The 25404-nt window shown below is 35.1% G+C and overlaps 4 protein-coding genes across 5 annotated transcripts; 2 read left to right on the top strand and 2 right to left on the bottom strand.

The window, feature by feature from the left end:
• Positions 1-4069: 4069 nt before the first annotated feature.
• LOC112460392 (iron-sulfur cluster assembly scaffold protein IscU) lies at positions 4070-6168 on the bottom strand. Its single transcript, XM_025025042.1, has 4 exons — positions 5980-6168; positions 4897-5121; positions 4589-4667; positions 4070-4403 (listed from the first exon to the last, which is right to left on the bottom strand). The coding sequence occupies exons 1-4, from the start codon at positions 6067-6069 to the stop codon at positions 4312-4314; spliced, it is 486 nt and encodes a 161-aa protein (XP_024880810.1). The 5' UTR covers positions 6070-6168; the 3' UTR covers positions 4070-4311.
• A 184-nt stretch (positions 6169-6352) lies between these two features.
• LOC112460391 (uncharacterized threonine-rich GPI-anchored glycoprotein PJ4664.02-like) lies at positions 6353-14178 on the top strand. Its single transcript, XM_025025041.1, has 16 exons — positions 6353-6726; positions 7319-7584; positions 7766-7976; positions 8085-8401; positions 8528-8737; positions 8857-9036; positions 9273-9387; positions 9603-9805; positions 9915-10467; positions 10543-10654; positions 11545-11647; positions 12024-12547; positions 12845-13034; positions 13174-13349; positions 13557-13623; positions 13736-14178. Exons 1-16 carry the CDS (start codon positions 6670-6672, stop codon positions 13764-13766), a joined length of 3315 nt encoding a protein of 1104 aa, XP_024880809.1. The 5' UTR covers positions 6353-6669; the 3' UTR covers positions 13767-14178.
• A 270-nt stretch (positions 14179-14448) lies between these two features.
• On the top strand, positions 14449-18299 carry LOC112460390 (nuclear mitotic apparatus protein 1-like). 2 transcript variants are annotated; one of them, XM_025025040.1, is made up of 4 exons: positions 14449-14605; positions 15318-16589; positions 16755-16811; positions 16909-18299. In XM_025025040.1, the coding sequence occupies exons 2-4, from the start codon at positions 15402-15404 to the stop codon at positions 17221-17223; spliced, it is 1560 nt and encodes a 519-aa protein (XP_024880808.1). In that variant the 5' UTR covers positions 14449-14605; positions 15318-15401; the 3' UTR covers positions 17224-18299. The 2 variants fall into 2 exon arrangements, with proteins under 2 accessions (XP_024880808.1, XP_024880807.1); XM_025025039.1 differs by having other exon boundaries at positions 16752-16811.
• Positions 18300-23147: 4848 nt separating this feature from the next.
• On the bottom strand, positions 23148-24758 carry LOC112460393 (E3 ubiquitin-protein ligase RNF25-like; the record flags this gene model as incomplete). The annotated part of the gene is made up of 3 exons (XM_025025043.1): positions 23148-23867; positions 24081-24392; positions 24522-24758. Coding segments are annotated over 3 exons (735 nt in total), but the record flags the coding sequence as incomplete, so codon positions are not given.
• Between the last annotated feature and the right edge of the window lie 646 nt (positions 24759-25404).

Raw genomic sequence — 25404 nt, 5'->3', positions numbered from 1 at the left:
GAACTTGACAGAGACTCGATGCTTGGCCCTATTTACAGGACTAGTATTATTTAATCTGCATAACTAATCGATATTCAGTACGTAACATAGTAAATATTTAAATTGATGTCCTCGCACGTAACCCGATTTCTGAAGGATTGTAACACATTTACTAGCATAACGAGATATTTCAGCGGGTTAATTGTAATTCTACGTTGCATTTCCATCGGGATAGTAAGCGATGGATTGTATTATTATCATGACGGATTAATTGTATCTCTTAATTAAATATCCCTAAGAAAAGAAATTCAGATGTATGAGATCTGATGATCTTGACGACCACACAGAATATGGTATACCTGTACATCACGATTATAGGATACAATAAACATTAAATAAGATGTTTTTTGCGCGATTGATAGAGTAAGTCTATATACAGAGTCTTCACAAAAAGATACGTGACACTTTTAATTACTATATCTTACTTTCCTATTCATCGAATTAAAATCCATGTGATTTTCATTCATGGAGATATCTGAAGGATCTTGTATTTAATTATTAAAAAAAATAAAAATAAAAGATATATATCTATTTATACTTTTATTTTTTTATATGAAGAAAGTTTACTGAAACCGCAAAATACTTTGTGATAGATTTCATTGTATCTCTCTGTAATTTTAACAGTTCTTCTCGACAAGGCTGTTTCATTACTGTACTATAAACGTCTAATCCGTTAATACATTATGGAGTACGTAATCTACATAGGTCACACGTAAGAAAAGCAGTGCACGTAATCTGCATCACTATAGATAAGCGATTATACTGCTCACGTATATTTACGTTTATAAAACGACGTAGATAATTCGTGATTATCGCATAGCGTGTTAAATGTGAATAACCGCCGAGTTCTTATCTGCCGATTTTAAGAAATTTGATAGCTTATTTACGCGCCTCTTAAAATGTTGTATTATTCCACGACTCGAGTGTTTCCCGTGTTGTTCGACTGTGAAAATCTCTGGAATGCCAAATGGTGCGCGTCTACAATGAAATAATTCTATTATGAATTAGTGAGATTCAATGCGGCGCGTCAATAAATCAATAATTGTAAATTGTAATAAGAAACATTCTTAGAGATAAAAGATCTTCGTATAAATCAATAAATTAATTGATCGGATAAAGAAATATGTTTGTCGGTCGTTTAGTTCCCGCTTGTCGAATTGATAGAATATCATTAGCTGTTAATTTCAGATAAACGTTAACGTATTTTTATTCAAGGTTTGAAGAACGATATTCTAAGAAAGAATTCTTAGGAGGGTATCAAACTCATATGTTATCGATTAAACGAATATTTAACGAAATGACGAAGTTAATTAACTGATAAACGTTATATGTTATATCATCTTACTCGCACTAGGCTCACGTGATAAAATCATCTGAAAGATAGATGATCGAAAATAAATTCGCATGCCAATTATTGTATAACAATAATTATATAATTATACGAGACTTGCGTATGAGTCTTGTCATACCACACATAGGCTGCGGCTCCACTTGACGCTGCAAATGCTTCGAAGCATTCCTTTTCTCCTTTCTTTCACTGAAGAAAGAAGGAGAAGAAGAACGCTTCAAATGGACCGCAGCCATAATCGATGTGTCAATTAAAGATTAAGATATCAATATGTAAAGAGAGAAGATTGATTAAAGTAATTTGCGATTTATTACCTTACACGCCACATCTTTATAATTCTTTTATCTGCAAAAAAATAATTATGTAAATACAGCGTTTTGTGCATTACGTCAACGTTCCACGAGATATCTCTTTTACTCTTTCCTTATTTCACCCTGTGATACGTTGAAGTTTCCGCATAAATGTGTTTATGGAAAGTTTCGCCATTCGCCATAAAGTCTTTCGATAAGCGCAAGTTCGATAAACAATGGTTTAGTGCCATAACGCCGTCGTATCGCGCGGAATAAAATAGAAGTCTCGTGACTCTACGACTTAGTTAATTAGCCGTGGACCAAGTGGAAGTGCACAAACAACAGACACGGGACAACGCGTGGTTACAGCACAAATTCATTCTTATTAAGCATCAATTGGTGTTGTGATGACAATTGGTGTTGCGAAGACAAAGAACGCCGGAGTCAGTGAGCGCCCTTGCGCCCACGATGCGCTCTCGACGGTGCATATATTGTTTTCTGAGCTAGAGTTAAATTGAGAGAATAGCAACGTGAAGAATATAAAGAATATTATAACGCAGGATGCTGCTTTCATTTTCTATAAGCTGTTCTCCTTTGACGTTCCAATTTTTTATGTTAAACGTAACTTAGTAATAATAAACGAAAACAGAAAGTAAAGTGCTGTTAAATAAATTTTAGTCTAAATTGAAGAAAATAAGAAATAATAGATACTAATTGTAAGTTACAACTTATTCACAGAAAATTGGATCATTCCATGTATATATACAATCACATAATCAAGATATCTCTTAAACTAATGATTTTTTCTAAAAACGCTGCTACTCTTTATTACAGAGTAAAAATTTGCATCGAATGATGTTTTAAGAAACATAGTTTTATTTAAAAAAAAGATATAATTACATTTTACAGCTACATGCACGCGCACAAATGCTATAATGGTGACAAAGTTAGAGCAGCTATATAGAGAGACTATATTTTGCTTTTCCATATCTCAAGTTGTTATGGCAACTCAATCCGTCAGAAGATTAGATTGCCGTAATACCCTATATATATAAAATTCATCCATATACACGTAATATAATTGATCTGTTTTGAAATTTGTTTGAATTTTTCAATTTTTGAAGAAAGAAATAAATTGAGTCAACGAATTACGTCTCGATATTAAATAAAATTATTTGTTCATTCAAACACGTAGCATTTCTGCAATCCGGAAAAAGTATACGATTGTTTCTTGCGACACTCCGTTTTATTGCAACTAAAGCTATGCGCTAGGAAGGGATGAAGAATTAATTAGCGGAGATCGTCCATGAAATTCCTCGCAAGCGCGCGTTTAACAAACGTTTTCTTTTTTTTTTGCAACGTTCTAATTGCTTTGTTCTTAGAAATAATCTGCAGTAAGTGCACGTTTTCTCGTCGAGAGGACCGTTATCAAAACAGATTATCTATATATTGCGAAATGTGCGACGTCTCGTTGTATCGCCTCAAGGAATCATTAAGTACATTATTTATGATTGGATTGACGACGACGTTGCGTTGATTCGAATCTGCGAAGCTTTCGGTTATCAGCATAATTTGTCGAACGACCGACCTCGATTAATTCACACAAATCAAGTCGTTAATTCGAAGAAGGAAACGAGCGTGTTTTCTGCATAAATGTGTAAGTCCGATGCAAGTACAGCATCGTGGAAAAGAATAACTACTAATTTCTTTAAAAAATCAATATTTTCTGAATGAGTAGCATTAAAGCACCATTAACTTGATTAAATTAAACAATATTCCTCAATTAATTCTCCAATGTACTTTGAATTTCAAAATTTGCATTGGAAAAATAAGAGAATAAGTTGAAAATAGCAAAAATACAGTGACTTTCCGTATTTTTATAAGAGAAAGAGTCGGTAAATTTCAAGGTAATAAACAGAAGGAAAATAACAAGACGAAGAGTCCGTATGACGGGTTTAAAACAAAAATTTGGCTCGACACCGACGGAGCGATATGAAAGAAAGGTTTACTATATGCGGTAAGAAGGTGAAACACTTATTTGAAGCATGTCGTAAGGTACCTTATGGAGGATTGCGCCACTATGAAGAAAAGCCGTAAAAAAATACACGCAAGTGTCCACAAAGCGCGTGTTTTACGAGTTACTCAGGCCACCGTTGCGACTGTGGGAGCATTCTCCATTGATATCGGCCAACGTCAATGCGCGCTATTTATTGCGTCAGTCGCTGCTGTTTACATGTTTAATTTAGCTCACCGTTTCTTAATCTTTTTCGCTATACGAGTGACGAAGTCAACATGAGCAAAAAGAATGAATTTATCATTCATCGGACATTTTATTTTTATATCTTTAAAGGTAATTCAAGACGTTGAGATATGTTGTCTACTTTTGAAAGAATTTAGTTAAATAAATTTATTTCACCTAGTATAGGGAATATACAGGTACGATTTATGTCGCCACACTAGTAAACACGTATATATATGTATACACATATATAGGCTAAGGAATGTACAATTCCAACAGCTCTAAGCAATTGTGATTACAATAGCATAATAATTCCCTTAAAATATTTATAAACTAAATCTATTTTTTGCTGCTATCACATTGCATAATTAAACCACTTCCATTAGTGCTTCAGTTTAGTTGGTTGCCTCATCCTTCTCTTTAGTTTTTGACTGTCGTTTGATGCGATAATCTGACAGAGCGGCCTTAATCGCGTCCTCGGCAAGCACTGCAATTCGCAAAAAAAAAATTGTATCAAGATTACAAAATCCTGATGCTGCATCCGATACTTTATCAGATTTTTACATTTTCTAACGTAGTGCATAACGTTTGTCTTATTCTAGAAATACAATGTTGCTGCGATGCTTTAATTCAAAATTAGTAAAACAAAAATTTCAGTAAGAGTGTACTCACTCGAACAGTGCAGCTTGACAGGCGGGAGGCAAAGTTCTTTCGCAATGTCGGTATTTTTCAATGACAGTGCTTCATCTACCTAAAACAAACAATTTTAACAGCAAGTTAGATCTCTATACTTCCAACGCATTTCATGTGTAGGTGAACACGAAAAACTTGGAAAAAATTTGTTAAAGATTTACAGGAAAATCATGAAGATAACGGCATTTGCATTGTATTTGTAAATTATAGCCATATAAAATGGCATACGTATCAAAACTTTACTCGTCCAAAGAAGCATTATAAATTCTGGATTTAAAAAATCTCACCGTTTTTCCTTTAACCCATTCCGTTGCTAAGGAACTCGAGGCAATAGCAGAACCACAACCGAAAGTCTTGAATTTTGCATCGATTATTTTGCCACTTTCATCGACTCTGATCTGAAGTTTCATCACATCGCCGCAAGCAGGTGCTCCTACTAGACCTGTCCCAACATGCTCGTCATTCTTATCCAAGGAACCAACATTTCTGGGATTCTCGTAGTGGTCCAGTACCTGTTTAATCATAAAATTAATTAGAACGTTCTCTTTCAATTTAGAGACATTATAATGTATATAAACGATATGTATTGTGTAACTAGGAATAATTTATGACACAATTAACACATATAAATACTATATAAATTAATTATTTAACTCATTTCATGCAATTATTCGCATATCAAAGTTTCATGTAAATACTTGTGTAATAAAACAATAACATAACCGTATGAATATTTTAGATAAAACATAATAAATTATTTTTCCTTTGGTAAATAGAAGTTATTATATAGCAATAATTTTATTTTAAGATAAAATTTTATCAAATCGAACTTCAACATCGTAATCGACTGTGACATATCCATATAATTTATGAATATCGTGATAAAACAAAAATATTAAAACGACAGTAGCAACGCGAACGCGATATATATATGTATATCGCACATACGCACACATATAACCAAACATTACGCCATATTACACCACAAAAATAACCAGTTTATGTAGCTCAATATGGTAACTGCGGAATATCTATTATAATAAAAAAAAAACACAATTTTTTATAAAATACGCACACAGCTTTCTATATAAATAAGACTCTAATGTAAATATCATGCTTGCGCCGGGGGTACTCGACACCAAATAAATCACGAAACGTGATCGTGTAAAACACGGCACATCGAACAAAACTACGCTTGAAATTTACGTTTATGTCGCGATCGTTTAACGCCGAGCGCAACAGATAGGATTATCATTATCAGTAAGACTTGTTAAATATCAACAATAATAAAAGAACAACGTGCGGGACTGATGCGATTGGAGGTTAGGATCGACGATGACGAGCAAGGGAATAAAAATGACGGTAATTACGTTTGCGTGATAATACAAGGCTGGGACACTCCGTGAGACAATCTTGGACGTCGCGCCGATTCCGACGGGCAATGCCCGGAACAATGCCATCTCGCTTTACGCAAACTTTATCATGAACCGCACCGATCAATTTCGATACACACGTAGAAATAAAGGAACGACGGACTACGGAGACCCAGGGCGGGGGGACTGGGGGGGAGGGGAAGCCACTTCGATCACGTGACACTTTTTGGTGCCGCGTCACGTGGCCGCGTTCGCGATTGGCTGAGCTTGCGCAAGCGCAATAGCGCGGTCATGCGCGAAGGCCAGGATGCCCATTGCCTGTCACTGCACGCTGTTTACGGAGAGAGCGTATGCGGGAGTGACGGCTGACGGCTAACGGTTTTCAGCCCAAAAATTTGAGACGCCAACGCGAAACGAGAGCGCACGTATACTTACGCGTCTGTCCCCCTGGCTCTCTCGCGAGAGGGATGCTCGACGAGCACCGTCGCGGCGAGACCGTGTTGTGACTTGTGAGCTGTGAGCGCGCGATGCCTCGAGCGACCGACGCCGCCGGATCGTTGTTGCACGCGTCACGGTGATCCAGTTCCTGGGACATGTGCCTCGCGGACGGCGCGCTCCGTGAGGTGGTCGGTATTCGTCGATAACGGACGATCTTTCACTAGCGTGCGGCGTGCCACGAACGAAAGGATGGCCAGCCGGGATCCGTCGGTCTCCTCCAAGATCGCGGACGACCACAGCGTCGAGGTTAGCGTCCAGGTCGGGGCTGTAACGGGATCCGTTTTTCGTTCTGAGACCTGCGTCCTTATTCCGCTTTTTCGAATCGCAAGAAGCGCGAGAAGGTCGTAGCCAGAAGAAACGGAGCCGCGTGAAGCGTGACCACGGAGCTCTTTAATGTCTTTCCTTACTCCGGAAATTTACGATATTTTTGCTGTAGAATCTTGCATCGGAGCGGTTAATTCGGATGTCTTCGACTATTTTAGATTTAGGATCTTTATATTGAAGTGTCTCGACGTTAAATTAATTTTTAATTAATATTCATTATACTGCTGTTAATAATTAGGTTTATTTGTTATATCTAAATAGAACATCAGCATTTTATCTTATTAGATAATAAAATTCTAAAGTGTACATTAATCGATAAGATTGATAGATAACAAAATTATATAATTAAAATTAATCATTTTATTAAATAATATGTTACACAAAAGAAGTGCGTTATTGCATGCGTATTAGAGTGATAGACAAGTTGTCATTTAAGAATCACAATATTATAATATAACATTTTGTAACATCATTAGAGTGGTAAGTAAATGGCCCATTATTCTTTTTATTGTAGACATTGGCGGAGGTTTTCCGATGTTTCATTTGCATGGAAAAGCTGAGAGATGCGCATCTCTGTCCTCACTGCAGCAAATTGTGCTGTTATACCTGTATTAGAAGGTGGCTCACGGAGCAGCGTTCTCAGTGCCCTCATTGTCGGGCCTCTCTCCACTTACACGAACTGGTAAATTGTCGTTGGGTCGAGGAAGTGACCCAGCAGCTTGATACGTTGCAAGCTGTTTGTATATCTAACTTTCGACATGATGATTCCAGCAGAGACAGGTGTGAAACAGCATATTTTGAATATTTTGAGACATATGTGCTTTTGTTATAAATTTAGAAACTTGAATATTTGTTGATAATGCCTATTGATTTTTTATTCTATTGATTTATTTGTTAACAACACACGTCTTTTTGCAATATGTTTGTGCAATGTTTGTATATTTATTTATTATTGTTACAGATGCGCGGCGCATCAGGAAAAATTATCTGTGTACTGCTGGACCTGTCGCAAATGCATTTGTCATCAGTGCGCCCTTTGGGGAGGCACCCACTCGGGACACACCTTTAAACCTTTGGAAGATGTTTACGAGCAACATGTTTCACAGATAAAAACAGAAGTAGGTCAGTTAAATAGACGGCTCGTGGAATTGATCAGTCTTGTGCAAGAAGTGGTAAGTTGTGTTTGACAAAAACTTTAAATTCTTCGAAAAATTTAAAATATGGCAAAATACAGACGTGAATTTACTCTTCTACGTTTTATTATGCTCGTCTGTTACTAGGAGAGAAACGTTGAGTCAGTGAGAGCCGCAAAGGACGAGAGGGTCAGAGAGATAAGAAACGCGATAGAATTAATGATAGCTCGTCTGGATTCGCAGTTGAAAGCCAAACTGCTGACCCTGATGGGTCAGAAGAATTCGTTGACTTTAGAAACCGAGCAATTGGAGGCTTTATTACAAGAGGTGGAATATCAGTTGCATACGTGTACGCGCTCCGAATTGATTGTTAAAAGTGCCGAGCTTTCTCGCAAGATACATCAAGTTCGCAAGAAACCAATGACGAGTTTCGTTACTGCACCAGTACCTGCAGATTTTCATAGGTAAGATTTCTAAAGAAATAATATAATGATTAATTATACATATATGTGAGAGAGTTTTACATCTTAATTATAACAATTAAGGATTTTTTAAGTATTAAACATGAAACATTTTTTTTTCCATTTCAGTGAAATCGTGCCGGGCTACGACAGCGCGACATTTGCTATGCAAAACTTTACTCAGCTTCAACTGAAAGCCGATCCGGTATATTCTGCGCCGTTGCATGTGAACGGGCTGTGCTGGCGATTGAAAGTATATCCGGATGGCAATGGAGTTGTACGCGGAAATTATTTATCAGTATTTTTAGAGCTCAGCGCTGGATTGCCAGAGACTTCAAAGTATGTGAATTCATAAATGATATGACTTGTATGTTCTTTGTAATGTAAATTGTACTGAAAATGATGGATTATGCGTTTAAAAATATGGTACACGATAAAGGCTTGTTCTATTTTTATAGGTATGAATACAGAGTTGAAATGATCCATCAAGGCTCTCGTGATACGAGTAAAAATATCGTTCGTGAATTTGCATCCGATTTCGAGATTGGCGAATGTTGGGGATACAACAGATTCTTTCGATTAGACTTACTCGCAACGGAAGGTTACTTAAATACAGACTTGGATACCCTTATATTGAGGTAGGTTTGTACTTTTTAGAACAGTACTGTTTAATCAATGTCATAAAGCTGAATTTAATCTGAATTTTTTCGTTTTTCTTTTTAAATATTTATACTTACATGAGAAACTTTATCTTTGTATCTTTTGTACAGATTGAAATTACAATCATTAGGGACACAATATTTAATTACAAGGCACTAAATTATTTAATACTTAATATCAAATTATATATAATTATTTAGTATCGTATTGACAGATTTCAAGTACGACCACCGACATTTTATCAACGCTGTAGAGACCAGCAGTGGTACATTAGCCAGTTATTGACAGTCCAAAATCAATATATCACTCAGATCAACGAATTGAAGGAGGTAAATTGTTTAAAATAAAACCTGTATTACAATTATAAGGTTTTATCACAAATATACACGTATAACTAAAAAGACATATGACCTAGTTCTGATATCTTGTACGTACCTTTATGTTCTATATAGTTCAATACTTATCGATCTTAGAAAAAAAATTTTAGAACACTATTTACACATAGAAATATTTTATGTTAAATAAATACTTTATTTATATACAGAGACTAGCGATAGAAATTTCTCGTAATGCCATGGCGGCTACCAGAGCTACTAGTGGAACTACGATGTGCGGAGCAACTGTAAATGGATCGTCATTATCTACGCAGCAACAGCAGCAGCAACAGGATGTAGCCGATCCAATGACCAATTCAAGTACGACACGAACAATTGATGCGTATCCCACTACGAATGGGACACCAGTGAGGTATCAATGCTGCAAAATTTATTTAAGCAAATTACATCGGATTAGTTGAACCTTCATAAAAGTATTTGTAGGCATTCTATAATAATAAAGCGTACTTTTTTTGCGATAGATCGATCCCGAGTACGCTTCCTAGTGGTAATGGCAATTCGACGATACTAAACGATCAATTGATATCGATGTGCAATCTGGGCGAACTCTCGGGTACGCATACCCTCGGCTCGACGTTGTCGAAGACGCCGTTGAAGACACACCGTGCCAACAGCAATCTGAACATTATCGAGGCTGAGAATACTTCATCGCCACGCCGCGCCAACGACATGTCGTTCGGGGACTGTCAAGCCGCGGGTATTCACCTAGTTTCCTCGTCGTCGCCTTATTCATCGCCCAATGTACTCGGTCAGCAGCCGCTGAATCTACTATCCAAAAATAGCGCCAGTGATCCTCTGCTGTCTGCATCGGCATTATCGTCGATGACAAGTAACGCGCATCGAGTCAACGGTTCAAGCGTCGCGGAGAGCGAAGCCGCGCAACGTTGCGCCAATAATGCGTCGCCAGGAGAGTGCCAGGCTGCCAATACTGGCGTCCACTCCTCGTCATCATTTTACTTGTCCCCGACGTTGAATCTCTCGTCCAGTAGTAGCAGCAGCAGCAGCGACAGTGGCGTGAGTATAGTCTTTCTACTTTTTCTATTAGTTCTTTGACTTATCGAGAATAATCCTTTGTCGTTATGCTTGCAGGAATTAAGCGAACATGATATTTTTATGGACGAATGCGAACACAATGAACCCAACATCACGCTTTTGGATATGACAAACGACGAAAATGATGTAGATGACGAGACGATGTCAGGTATGCAAGTTATATACACATGTATATATGTTATACATATATATGTATGTAAGATATAATCTACAGATAGAAAATAACGTTATATCTTAATATAAGTATATTTATATTGAAAAAGAAAGGCATTAAATAAGACTAAACAAAGACTTTAAGATTCAAAAATAGTTGACTAAAGTAATGTGCGATTGTATAAGTCTCAATAATTAATGAAAGCTATAGAGAGATGTATGTTCGGGAAGTTAAGCGATGTATTGCAAAATTAGGTACTAGCTCGAATAGAGATTCATCCAGAGATGAGCAAGGACGACAAATGTGCACAGTCGATAGAGATATTGAAAGCGACAAACCCACGAGTCAAAGACAAGATGAAGAATGTGTGAAAGAAATACCTACGTCCGTCATTCCTAATAGCTTTTATGCAACCTCGTAGGATCCTATCTTTATCTCAATATCCAAATCCGATTTACTTTACACAATTTAAATCACTCGTATCTAACTGTTTCCTATGTATGTACGTATATCCTATATGTAATTAACACAAATATTGTAAATTTTTAAAATTTCTCTGTTTTGTCATTAGTAAAGTTATCTTCATTCCAATTTTATAGATACTCTGATGTCATGTACGTTTCTGATGTGTACTTACATGAAAGAACACTTTTATTTATGAAAACTACTTAATTACTCGGATGTAATAGAGACTTATTTATCAAATATTAAATTGTAACTGTGTTTAACATTATTATATGTTTCTAATAAATATAGCAATTTAATATTAATGCATTATAAACATTCGTTAAAACGATTCTGTATTATAAATGAAAAGGTATATGTTAAATATGTTTGATTAATGTAACTCTACTTACAATAGTAATAAATCAGAATATTTTTAGGGGAGAACGATGTTGAAGTTGCGGAATCTCTTGCATCATGGATTCAAAACAAGCAGCGTACAAAGCAACAAAACAATAGGGATACCGTTACAGATACATGCAGGTATATTTATTAAAATTATAATATTAAAACAGCAGGGAAAAGGGATATATGAATCACATAATGCAAATATTATAGAAATAATTATTTAAATGGAATTACAATTTACAAGAAGTAGATGACTGATTTTATATAAATTTATATTTTTAATTTATCACAAGAATAAATTGGTAGAAATCTAATCTTACACTGATGTAAAAATAAAAAAAAGTGTTGAATATTATAGAGATAGGTGACTATGATTTTTATGTGAAATATTTATCTTTTATTATCATATCAAATTTAATTCAATTATGGGGATAAGAGGAAAAAAAAATTCGTAATTAAAACAAAGTGATCGTAAAATGACTCAATAATAATAGAATGTGTTGTGATTTAGATTGAGGGAAATAATGCTGCTGCACTTGTTCGAGATGCAGGATAGAAATTCCGTATGGAACTCTTTATGCCTTGGTCAACAAGCGGACGAGAGTTGCGATTCCAGGAGCTCGCTCACGAGTCTACGGCGTCACAGTTCCAGTCCGTTGCACTGCAACGCTCCAATGCAATCTAACGCGACGGCGGTATATTCGCACAAGCACCCTGAACTCGACACTGCCGCTTGCAATGATTTAAATTTAAGTACTGACAACAAGCATCCTAGTTGCGCCTCTTATCATTCCCAGCGGCAGGCGATTTGCAGCACTATGTCCAAAATGTCCAAATTGAACCTACTGCCGAGCATCTGCCAATCGGAGTTAGCTGCGACAATGGCTTCTGGCAGTCAAATAACCAGGTCCGAACCAGCGACGCGTTCCAATTCAATAGACTGCGAAAACGATATCCCGAAGCTGCCAATAGCTAATAAAATCAGTCACGATGTGGAGTCGTCTAGATTGCGTTTAGATCTAATAGTCCCAAACGGTGAGTAAAAATATATTAGAGGAAATAATATTGAATCGTAGTAATTCTCACAGCAAATGTGAGGATATAATATGTGAGGACAAAATAATTGGTGTAAAAGTATAATTGTGCAAGCGTACTGTTTTTCAAGACTTCAGAAAACTTAAATCTGATAATAGCTTCTGCAGCAAATAATTTAATTTTGGATATAAAAATAGCGGAGAGTCTATATTGCTATAGTTTTATAATGTTATGAACCTACGCTATTTGATTTATGAACAAGATTATGAAAGAAATAACAATAACATATTGTTTCAGTACTCCTAGACAGTAATAAAATCATGTCAAAGCATTTATTGTCTCGGCGCCAATCGTCTCCGAGCTCATCCACTAATTTGAATTTAATAAATGACAATAGCAAGATATTCGAGTTTGACCAATTATTCGAAGCCATTCAATTGTCGCCGGGTTCGCAAAAAGATGTGACTGCTTGTGGTGCAAAATCAAGGTAAGATTTCGATATTAATTAGCCGTAAGAAGATTAGAATAAAGATAAAGTACCAAATAAAAGAATATGTATTTACTGTGTCTGATAGTTTTAACCGATTTGATTATATTTCATTGGATTCGTCATATTTGATGTATAGGAAGAATGCTTCGTCCGATACAAAGAATAACACTTGCACTGCCAGTGGAAGTTCCGTTGCACTCTCTTTGGCGCAAGAGAGTACGTCATCGTCTACAAACACTGCGATAACAGAGAACACTGTACCTAGTCCTAACAGTTACAGCTGGTCACCGGCATTATATCAGCACACACATGGTAACTATTACAAATTAAAAATTATATATTTAACATATTTAAAGCCATGGTTTTAAAAGAAAGATAGAATTTCATTATATTTAAACATATAATTACAAATGTAATTGTATATATGTTATATGTTTAAGTATATTAAAATTCTATCTTTATTCTTTTAAAACGCATGCCTTTAATTCCACATTGAAGAACGTTTGTTTCATCTTACAGGACAAAAAGCTGTTTTAGATATAGCTGTACAAGGTTCTTCGAATAATACTCCTAAGACTATTGATAAGTAAGTAAAGTGCTTGCTAAGTATTGTAATTTTAACAAGTCTTTCACATACGTTTTATTGTATGTGTAAATTATAAAATTACATTCTTTTCGTCTTTTATCCGTTTGTGCAGGTCCCCGGAGGAAGCCGCCAGTTTGCCGTAATAATTTATAACTTAACTGTAACATAGCAGATGTTCTGTGATTTCCATTTCAAATGCTAATCATAATCACGAAGTTAAAAAAGAAAGGAATAATTATTCCGTCAAACAGGATTATGGGGATGCATGTACCATTTGTATTATACATTTGACTCTTCTTGTTTCCCGAAAATCAACAAGATATCTCTCTCAGATCTGTCATGCATTACGTAGTACAAAATATAACAGCACACACTCTCGCTCTATTTTCAGCTGCTGCTTATAATTGCGTATGCGAAATTTATTATCTTTAAAATTGCATTCCAAGAATGTTGTAGGCTAGATGTTTCATTAGAATATATTATTTAATATTATTTATTTCCCATATGTGTAAGTTACACGTCCGGAGAGAACAATAAATAAAGATTAGTAATAAATTATAGTCAGACGCGTATTTATATATTCTATACCTATCCCAGATATTTTAACAAAACTTGATTCGTTTTTTAATTCGAGTGAAAATAAAGGTTTTATTTTTTTTAATGTTTTTTATAATTAAAAACTAAAAAGATTAAAAAGAATCAAATTAATGTAGCGTATAGTAATTATCAAATTAATCTTTCAATACAGTCCATCTGTTTTTCTCTTTTGAAAGAGAAGAGGAGAAAGTGGAACAGCTGCACAGGTGGTGCAAAGTGCAGCTCGGATCAACAGAATCAAAATGGCGGCGTACTGCGATGGTATTTATTATTAGATTAATTGTTGCTGGCTTTAAGCAATTTGGACTGCTGACATCGCCGAGTAATAACGCAGTTCGTAAAATAGTGCTCACGGCTGATTAAGGATGACAAAGTCACAAATATGGTACGTTGTTTCGCGTCTTTTGTTCACCTGCGACGAGTATCAAAATACGAGTGACACCTGTCAATGAACGGAAATGTTAATGTTAACGTTAACGGGATCATGTTATTTAATTCATAATTCGAGGAAGAAAATTGCGTTGTTTGAAATTCACTCAAAAATGTTATATTCCCCTTATATTTGACACAAAGAACTGCGAATACCTCGACGAACGAACCTCAGGGGTTAAGCCAAGCTTTGGTCGATTAATTTCACTGTATTTTCAGAATCTATTGAGAAAAGGGACGGATTGACGTTTCATCGCGAAAGAATTACATTTCTGTTTCCTTGCAGAACCGCAGCTCCGAAATTATCTATCATTTTCTCGTTATTTATTATTTCTCCCTTGAGTTCTCATCAGGCCTGTTCGTTTTAGCCGAATTTTTTTGCACAGTTCATTTCTTTCTTCCTTTTCTTTTCACGTTGGAGAGCTAGGAAAAGAGAAAAGATGAACTGCGCGAGAAGTTTCAGTTCAAACAAACAGGCCTGTGGTTTTCAAGAAAAGAGATGACCTGAACGTTCTGAAAATAACGTGAACGGATATAGCAGAAGTTGCAGAAACATTATTTCACGTGTTAACGGAACATGACCGTGACAATTAAAGCCTCCGTCACTCCAAGCGCACATATTATACTGTTACCAGTTAGTGATTATTAATACCATTGTGTCCATTCAGATGATCACCTCTAACTGACTACACAATATGGACACAGCAATAATTGACGACTAGACATTGAGCCGCCGGCGTCAGATCGACACGATGGACAATCTGTCGGATTCATTCCGAGGGGAGTTGGATTCGGTGACCTCGACGGACTCGCTGCAATTGATCACAGATGAATTCCATCTGCGACACCTGTCCACGCCCGATGTCTCCAACATCGAGCTGTCGAAGCGCGCGGCTCTGCTGGAACTGGAGAACGAGCGGCTGCGCGTCGACTTGGAAAACGCGCGGATCGATCTAAACGCCCGGATCGCCGCGAATCAGGGTCTCAAGGGCAAGGTAACCGAGCTGTTCGTCGAGATGCAAACGGTGCTGCAGGACAAGCAGAGGCTACAAAATACGCTGACCGATACCAATAATCGACTGTCCGCCGCGGAGGCATCCGCGAAGTGGTACCAATCGCAGGTGCACATCCTGATGGCCAGCAAGAAGAGCCTGCAGGTGGAGATAGACACGTACCAGGGTATACTGAAGCAACGGCAGCGCGCGATAGCGGACGTAAATGCCGGTTACAAGAAGCTGAGCGCCGAGTACACCGAACTCGCGCAGCAGTATCAGAGGGAGAAGCAAGAAATGCGGAATGCGATGAAAGACTTGCAATCGCACATCCGGTCTATCGATACGGCGCAAGACGCGTTGGACGGAAACTCGACGGGCAGTCCGACAGACATGTCCATGATGTTGGAGGCGACCGAAGACGAGTTGCGAAACACCAAAGCCGAACTGAAGACGCTGGAGCAACGCCTGATGGGCAACGAAATGGCCAGGATGTCGATGGAGAACACGCTGAGCAAGCAGCGCGTTCTGATCTCGTCCATGGAGGAGAACATGCAGAAGTCCGAGACGGAGAGAAACGAGACCGCCGATCTGTTGCGGAAAACCCAGTTCGAGATACAGAAGCTGAGGTCCGAGAACGAGACGCTGCAGACGTCGTTATTGGCGTCCAAACGGGAGCAAAGTCAAGTGGAGGACGCGATATCTCATCTGCGACTGCAGCTGACCAAAATGATAGCGCATTACAAGCTGTTGAAATCTAAGAACGCGGAATCCGAGGAGAAACTGAGTACCATGCAGGACCTCGCGAACGAAAATAAACGCTTGAAGACTTTGTCGTATAAAGCGAACAGTGCTCTGTTTAAGAAACTCAGAGAAGAGAAGGCTAAGACGAGGAATCTGGAGCAGAAATTCTACTGCAAGCAGACGAACGATCAACTTGGCATTATGGTATATTAATATCCTTATATAATATATAGATATTCACCCAATAAAATCATCTTCTTTTTGCAACTTGTGTAATGCCGATATGTAACGTAAAATCACAAGTATCAAAATTTTGCCTTGTGATATGGAATTGCTCATGTATATCGGATTCTTTTTTTTTTCCAGAAGAATAAAACGGAACATTCTTTGCGAGAATACCTGAAACAAGTTCTGTCGAAAAACAAGGTATACAAATATTATAGTAAATGATTCTCTGCTTATTTAATTAAAAACAGTATTGTTAATAGGATTCAAAGTTTAAGTTTTGTTATGCACTTTACAGGATTTACAGGACCAACTAAAATCGATAACTAGAGTAGCCGACGAAAGTATTGACGAAGGATACGGTGACAGCAATAGTATTAACACTTCCTCGAACTCGCTCGACGTACCGTCGCCGTCTCCTGTAAACTCAGTATTATTGAACAACGCTGTCGACGTTCTCGCGCGAAGCAAAGACTTTGGTTCGTCGATGCAAAAAGAGCTAAACGCGCTTCGATCGAAGATGGAGACGCTGCGAAACCAATGCGACATGTTGAACGAGCAAAAAGATCATTCCGGTGTCAATGACATAACTCGTCCAAGAGATTCTACGTAGTTCGCGACTTATTTCTTGTTCGTGAATATGCGAATAGAATATACGCTTAGTAAGTAATTACACCTTCATTTTGTACGATATATTTACATATATCGTATTTAATTGAATTTAATTTTAGGATCATATATATGTGGCAAAATATACACTGAATATAGGTATTACTATATACAGATGTTTAGATAATAGTATAAACGACAGTATTCGTTGAAGTGTGTAAAAGAAGGTTGTAAAATGACATTAATATTTATTTGTTATTTCTGGACATATTATATATAACTGTTATTTATCATTATTTATCATATATTATATATTTATTCCCACTTTCGTATTCGACACTCGATTTATAATATTGAAATCGGTTAAAAAATGCGACTAGGTAATGGAAGAGAAATCTATCAACATTATTTTGCAAATAAGTATAAATATAAACAGTAATACTTATCACAATCACAAAACTGCGTAAAGTGCCACGCGCGCAATAGTTGTGTATTATATAATACTTATTCTAATATATGAAACATGGCTGTAATACAAGTGTCAATATTACAAAATATGACATGGGGGTATTTATGTTATCGTTATCAAAGAGAAATTTTAAAGACGTACGCTAATTTCGAAAAAAAAACTTCTACAAAGATGTACGCGACCTGTACGAATATTTTTTTATTGAAAATAAAATGTGCAGAATAAGTTAGAACGCGTGCGACATACGTCGTCTTATCCATGTACTTATAGCTACTGGAACAAATGAAGAGAAGAACACTGTATTCTTTTGCATTTCGTAATATAGCATTTGAAGGAGCGCAATAAAGTTGCTGATCTTCCACTCGTAAGCTTAAGAATTCATTCGACATTTTAACTTATTACGAAAACACACCATAAAAATGTGAATTACATCGATCCCGTTTAACAATAGATATATAATTACATATATAATATGTATTATAACAGTGTTGGGACATTACCGTGAAATAATTAATCTCGACTTTGTATCATATTGTTTTCATAATTCGGTGCGATTAAACGCACTGAAAATATGTCGACAGAGATTTAAATATATGTATATGTTATTAGAAGAGATTCGTATGTTATTTCTCATATATGTTATTTCTCAGTGATCTCATCTTATAAGTTTGGATAATTTTCTATCATTTGTTCTTTTTTTTATAATGCTAAGCCACGTAAGAAGGGCGGCTCCATTCGATGTTAATTAAACGCCTGGACACTAATAAAATCCTACATATTGATAATATAGCACACCTTTCTTAGTTACAAATTTTCTGGAATTAAATTTTCTAATAAAAATGATAATACAATATAAAGCTGAAGAAAATGCTTCTATTAATAAAGCTATGAAAAAGCTTCATCTTTATGGCGATCTCAAATGTAGAAGCAAATCTCAATGAATCTTAATCATATTAAAATATAAAGAGAAAACGTTACATGTAAGTTATACAAGCTGCTCTGCCAATTCAAGGAAATAAAAAAACTTTGCTAAGCGGTGTGTATTGTATCTAGAGATATCGAATTAAAGTTTAGAAAAACATTGACATAATAGGTACAGATGATAGGGCCTATATATAATAGATCAGCTCAGCTTCACACTAATTCCGTGCTGGATAATAATATAGTTATACGTAACAAAAATAAACGTAAGATTTTCAACTAAAAATTTAATTTTATGTTATACATCTGTCTTTTTTAATCAAAGGAATTATCCAATAACGCATCGCATTATACAGAAGCTCAGTATAATTCGGCAAGCTCTTGAGGCATGTCAAGGATTGCTCGCAAACAGTTTTACATATACGTAAAAAAGTGATGTAATAAAAAAACTAAATAAAAACCATCGCTCTCTAAAATATCACAGACATACGTAAAACGCGTAAGAAAGGAGTAAATAGGTACTCCCTATATATATTATATAAAGTCAATCCCTGTGTGATTTTCCGTCTCTTTTTTTCTCTTTTAATAATCCGACATTCTTTGGTATACTTACAAATAGAAATAGATAGTAAGAGTAACTTAATTATCCTAACCATAGAGACAATGATATTGCCACATTTAAAACGTACAAGAATCTTTAAAATTAAATCGTTTCGAGTGTTCACTTATTTCCGCATTATATATAATTTTAAGATCAGACATACATGTGTTTTAAACGAATACATAGATATCTTTGAAACACCTAAACATAATAAAAATTTCGTATAATTTTGGAAGGGGAGAAAATATCAGATATAAATGTCTAAAAACTTTCCTGCATTCTGAATGTAGGAAAGTTTTCAGAATTAAATATCGGTTACTTATACATGTGATCCGTTTTTATATATTGTTTATAATTTAGAAGATATACCTCGAATAAGTTTAGAGACGTTTTGTAAAATATAGAAACAACAAAAGCTTTTTGATAGTTGTACAATTCATTTTCGAGTATCTTTTCACAGTGGCATCATTACAATGACTGAAACAATTATATTTTAAACAGTCTGCGCTTTAATTTTTTTTTTCAATCGTTGCAAAAGTGTCATAAATAATAAAGTTAATTATGCAATCGTAACACATTCAATCCGAGTAGGATCGATATTGTGTTTTATATGTATGAAATATACTAGGCTTCAGATTTTTTCAATCTCGCAAATTTTTTTTACAGACAATTCAATAAATAATTTAATTATAAAAAATAAAACAGCTGGCGGATTATGTTCTAAAATTATAAGCAGATATAAACGGTTAACTTAAATAAATTACATAAAAAATGATGAAATTTTGCGGGCGAATTCCGAAAAATCCAAAATCATTCGAATTCTCATATGTTTAAAATTTCCTTACTTTAGCCTATTACCCTTTTGTAAGTATCACATTCATGTGGAAGAGTTTATACACAAGAGGGGTTGCTAACAATTTTTTCCTCGAGATAATATTTAATAGATATATATATATGTATATACACATATATAGAGTGAGGGAGTATCTACAATAGACGATGCCTTCGTCTCCTTAAACTTAGAGTTGAGTTTTACGCAAAGAAAAAGTAAATTAAACTATATATATGTATATATATAATATATAATACGGTGAGAATGCGAGGAACTTTGCGAAAGAGGAATATAACTTAAAGTAACAGACTTAGTTCTTAGCTGTATTTAATATGAAACTTGTTCTGCTCTCAAATTTGAAATGCGATCAATGCATTTCTTGCATTTTCTTTTTTTTTTTATCACAATTATCTATGCTTATCGATCGCAAGCATTTCGATTATAAACTCGAATTGCGAACGACGTAAAAAGACGGATCTAAAAATTTACGTTACTTTAAAGTGTATCAATTTGCAAAACGTCTGCAGGAAATTTTCATATATGCCATGTACTTTCTTCGTGAGCGAACGATCATTAAATGGCACAATTCGTATATACAGCGTGTTCTAAAGGTCGCTCTGACGTAAATATTCTTCGAAGTTGCCTTCTGAGATGTCACGTGTGATAAAAACTCTCAAGTTTATTAGCTGTCTCTTTTTTAGAAATTTGCATATATAAAAAAAAAACGGATTCTGTCAGTAATAATCTTCTTAACAATGATGATCTATATACAGCTCAATCAAACTTATCATCTTTCCCATTAAAAAAGTAAATGTGTGTATCAATATAAAAATTACAATTCTTAGTAAACGTAATTAAACTAAAAAGTAAATTTCAAGTTTAGAATATGTTATACAAGGTATGCCTGAAAAAAATTTGGTTTTCTTATGTTTTATCCCTTTGGCAGGCGAATACAATAATGTGCTATTAACAGATGATACACAAGAAACCCCTTAGTTATAAAACTTGCTCCGCATTTAGAACACATATATAATTCTTTCGTTTCCTCGCTTGTTTTTGAGGTTCCTGCCGAAGGAGTTTGTTCTATTTCTTGGGAATTTTTCGGAGGAGTTTTCTTGGGTTCGGAGATTGAGAGGTTCCTGCCGAAAGAGTTTATTCTTGGGAAGAACTTGCCGAAAATATCTTGGGGAGAATTTTCCTTGAATTTCTTTTTTCATCCGGCCAGGGTGATCTGAGATGATCGAATGGAAGAAAAATCATATAATGCCGAAAATACGTATGTAAATATAAAAAACGAATATTATCAGAAAAGTTGTTAAAGACATTACGTACCTAGTTTTTGCAACAGTGTTCATCTTAGTAAATATTTTCAGCACTATATCTAGTTTTTTTATTTGACCATTCAACTAATTTCCCTTAAGGAGATCATCTTTCTCAGGAACTATCTTATTCATATAAAGAATCTTTCTGATTAACGCAAGTTTAGCAAAGCGACTTTTGGAACACCCTGTATACACATACATTTCGACAATTGTAACTAAATATTCCAAGTGCGTTAAATAGGAATTGAAATTGGCGTAATTTCGTTAAGCTTAATTCAATCTAAACTTACCGAAATTATACCAATTACAATATACCTGGCAATATCGTACGCTAAGCGTAATGAGTGGTGTCTGTTAATTTTGATTATTTCAATTTTATACCAATGTATAAAATATCTGTTTTCATTGGAGGGGAAGGGGGGATTTTTGATTGCTTAAATTATCTCGTAACTTTCGTTCTCTGTTGTACAAAAGTCCGAGTTCCGAACTATTCGCATTGTTACGTTTCTTCAATGTTGTCGTCTGATTTTGTATACTTAAGAAATTGAGAAATCGGATATAAACATTTACACAGGTCGTATTGCGTCGAGCAACAAATATTTTAGTTGCAAATTGTTTGACAAATGTTTGACAAACAGATATTCTCTTTTTAAAAAGATTTAAAAAAAAACCATGGAAAATAAAATTATCGATTGATAAATAAATTTATGTTCGCGAAACTTATTTTGTATGAGCGGTCAACGTCTTTATCTTCAATATTTAACATTATCACTTCGAGCTTCTCTTCGAAATAATTGATTTCGAAATAATTTGAGTTTCGAAATAATTAATTGATATTTCCGAAAATTAGTATCATGAAAAAATGAATCTATTAAAGAAAATTTTTTCCTAAAATATTTCTTTGCTAGATCTGGAACTCCCTATATAAAAGTAGTCACCTCTCGCAAGCATTCTCATTTAGCGTTACACGTGATTATTTCATTTTAAATTCCGTTTTCTTAATACAAAAAATGCATTATCTTAATCTTCTGTTAACACAATAGAAGATTAAGACAATCATATGTAACGTTTAATACGCGATGAGAAGCGTCCATTTATACGCGTAATTAGAGACGACAAAATAAAAAAACAGATAATCATCAAAGATAAATTTGACCTTTTCGTACTCGCGGCAGTGGATATGAAGGTAATATAATTATTGCGTGAATCATCGGTTTTCTTTGTCTTTCTAAGTTCGCTTTTAAATATATATGTAAACAGCGTGTGTGTAAAATTTTTTATATAATATTTATTTTATATAAAAATCCGCACTGCGCGCTGACATGCTAAATTACTTTAAAGATATTCTCCTCTTTTATTCGTTTAGTAACTCTAGATCTGATGCAATTATAACAAAACAATAGTTTTATGTATCAAATGTAAGTTTATTTTTTACTATATATGTCACTAATTTATTTGTTTCTCTTTTTCATTTCAACTGCAAATATTATTATATACTGTTCTATTATTATATATAATCTTAGTAATTCAAATAGATCCCTATGACAAATCTAAATAGCTATCCTTTCTGTTTTTTCTCCTCTAAAAGCAATATAGTGATAAAGCAAAGAAATAATAATTTCCCTATTAAACCTAGAAATTGTTAAAGGTATGCATTCTTCAATAAAAATTAGCTAATTTTTATTATTTAAAAATTTAATGCTATTTCTATTTTCCATATACAATATATAATATTTTAATTTATATTTAATATTTAAACATTTTTATATTTATATTGATCCGTACTAGTATGTGTAAATAAAATGTAATGATTTCTTCCTCTTCATCTTAAATAAGATTTTTTTAATGTCGAGAAAAAGATTGCTATTTTTGCGATTTTCTTCAGAATTTGGAATATATCATTAAATTTATATTTTGCAAAAGACAAAGAGAACCAATGAATTAAACGTCACGAGATTCCGCGTTAATTAAAGAATAAAGAAAAGAAAGGAAAGGAACTAAAACGAAACGATATCAACTACTTTGTACGATTACGAATTGTTCGAAGAAAGAGCACCATGGCTTCGATCTACGTAGACAGTTCAGACGGGAGGTCGCGACGCATCTCATCGCCATTGTGACGATGGGGATGCTATCGTCGAACAACGACACCTATAAGTTTATTATCGCAATGAGACTATTCGAGGAGAACAAACAGCCATCATATATTACACTGACGATTATGCTACTAGCTAAATAGAATATTGTATACACTTAGCGAAAAAGCGAAGAGGAGACCAGACCAGACTTGGGCGGCGAACTTATCACGAGCCCATTGTCATCTGGGAGTAGATTCCGTCTGCCTGACTTTGTCAAAGTGGCGCCGGTAATGGGCCCGACCGCGACCCCGATGCCGATGGCCGTGATTATGATTGTTGTGGCCGTGATTGTGCTGCATTTGATTACGCGATTGGTACTGTGGGTGATGGTGGTTCTGCGACTGATGCGTCGATTGCTTGGAGTTCTACCGCGCCAAAAAACGAAAATGCTCGCTTAATAAAAGTTGAAGATTTGAAAACCCAGGACATAGATGGCAAAAAAGACTGCAACTTCTGGCTTTTATTTCAAGATTTCAACTATAGAGAAGAGAGTTTATTAAAGGTGTATATCCCAATAAAACGATATATTTCGCGTACAACGTATTGTATCGCGATCATCGAGGTCACTAATTACTTACCACTTGAACCGATTGCAAAGTAGTGGTATTTGAATACGCATTCAAACTTGTGCCAGGTGGGCTAACCTCCTCTGCAGCAGCAGCGGGATCGTCCTCCGTTCTTACCAACATTTTAACGCCTTCGGCCTCCAAATCAATTATACCGCCCCGCTGTTGCTGCCGCAGGTACAGAGCGGCCATGTGCTTCTGCAATTCCCTCAACTCGGCGGTGACAGAGAAATCGGTAGCAGCCTCGACGTCGATCGGCGGCGGCGCCGACCACAAGCTCTCAACGTCGCAGTTGACAGATTCTCGGCAAACGGGGCATATAGCCTAAAGAAATAAACATTAATAAATAAATATAAATACTGACAGAGAGAATAAAAAAACCAACATTACAACAATGGATAAAAAGAAATCTATGCTAGCACTTCCTAGCAATATTTTATTTGTGACACTCACTTGGAACTTGTTTGTAGTATCCTGCTGCCACTGCGGTAACTTCTCCTGCTCTTCCCTGTAGTATCTCTCGGCAGCGGCGACGTGTGCCGCCAAGCAGTGCGAATGAAAATAGTGATAGCATTCCGTCTTCGTAAATTCGTCCCCCTCTCGGAAGCCGTACAAGCAGACGGCACATTGATCGGTGGGAAGATTGCTTCTCGTCAGGTGTTCTCGTATTAACTGGATTATTACAATTGTCTATATATATTATTATTATTAACATAATTATACTAATTAAAATTGCTATTACTATCACCATGTATATTATCATTATATCTTATATTTTTTAAAAATGGTTATTAAAATCTAACTATAAATTACAATTTTTTATTTAAAAAATTAAATTAGAAATTTTGTGTATTTATCATATTTTATCTTAAATTAAGGTTAAAACATATTGTGCTTTATTTGATTTAAAAATAACAATGTATTTATTTATTTTACGAGAAAATTTATCGACATTTAGTAACACAATTGTAAGTTGTGAAAAAAAATCAAATTCACTGTTCAATATAATTTATTTTCATATACCTTTTATGTAATTGCATACTTAATTAAAAAATTGTAACTAAAACAATTAATGACTACATATCCCTACATATCGTTTCAGTTTTGATAATTTTTATTCGAGAAATAATATCCGGATATTAAAACATGCATAGGATTGCATATTATTTCAATATTTTTATTGTAAAAACAGATATATAAATTTATGTTCTCACAAATGTTTATAATATACATATATAAAGATATATCTATAAATATACTACCTTGATCAAAAAGTTCCCGGAATTTATTTAGAAAATGCAAAATACAAGTTTATTCATCAATATTAATATTGTCC

This window comes from Temnothorax curvispinosus, unplaced genomic scaffold (assembly GCF_003070985.1).
Source record: "Temnothorax curvispinosus isolate PA1 unplaced genomic scaffold, ASM307098v1 QBEX01010484.1, whole genome shotgun sequence".
Classification (NCBI taxonomy): Eukaryota; Metazoa; Arthropoda; class Insecta; order Hymenoptera; family Formicidae; genus Temnothorax; species Temnothorax curvispinosus.
The sequence above is the reverse complement of the archived record's forward strand: the minus strand, read 5'-3'. Positions and strand labels throughout refer to the sequence as shown.

Excerpts from the sequence above, each read along its gene's own strand:
- LOC112460392 (XM_025025042.1), bottom strand. The coding sequence starts at position 6,069 with ATGGCATTGTTCCGGGCATTGCCCGTCGGAATCGGCGCGACGTCCAAG. Across the intron at positions 4,668-4,896 it reads AATGGGTTAAAGGAAAAACG|GTAGATGAAGCACTGTCATT; the intron begins GTGAGATTTTTT and ends TGTTTGTTTTAG. Across the intron at positions 4,404-4,588 it reads TGTCAAGCTGCACTGTTCGA|TGCTTGCCGAGGACGCGATT; the intron begins GTGAGTACACTC and ends TGCGAATTGCAG.
- LOC112460391 (XM_025025041.1), top strand. The coding sequence starts at position 6,670 with ATGGCCAGCCGGGATCCGTCGGTCTCCTCCAAGATCGCGGACGACCAC. Across the intron at positions 6,727-7,318 it reads CGGACGACCACAGCGTCGAG|ACATTGGCGGAGGTTTTCCG; the intron begins GTTAGCGTCCAG and ends TTTTTATTGTAG. Across the intron at positions 7,977-8,084 it reads TCAGTCTTGTGCAAGAAGTG|GAGAGAAACGTTGAGTCAGT; the intron begins GTAAGTTGTGTT and ends GTCTGTTACTAG.
- LOC112460390 (XM_025025039.1), top strand. The coding sequence starts at position 15,402 with ATGGACAATCTGTCGGATTCATTCCGAGGGGAGTTGGATTCGGTGACC. Across the intron at positions 16,590-16,751 it reads ACGATCAACTTGGCATTATG|AAGAATAAAACGGAACATTC; the intron begins GTATATTAATAT and ends TTTTTTTTCCAG. Across the intron at positions 16,812-16,908 it reads AAGTTCTGTCGAAAAACAAG|GATTTACAGGACCAACTAAA; the intron begins GTATACAAATAT and ends TGCACTTTACAG.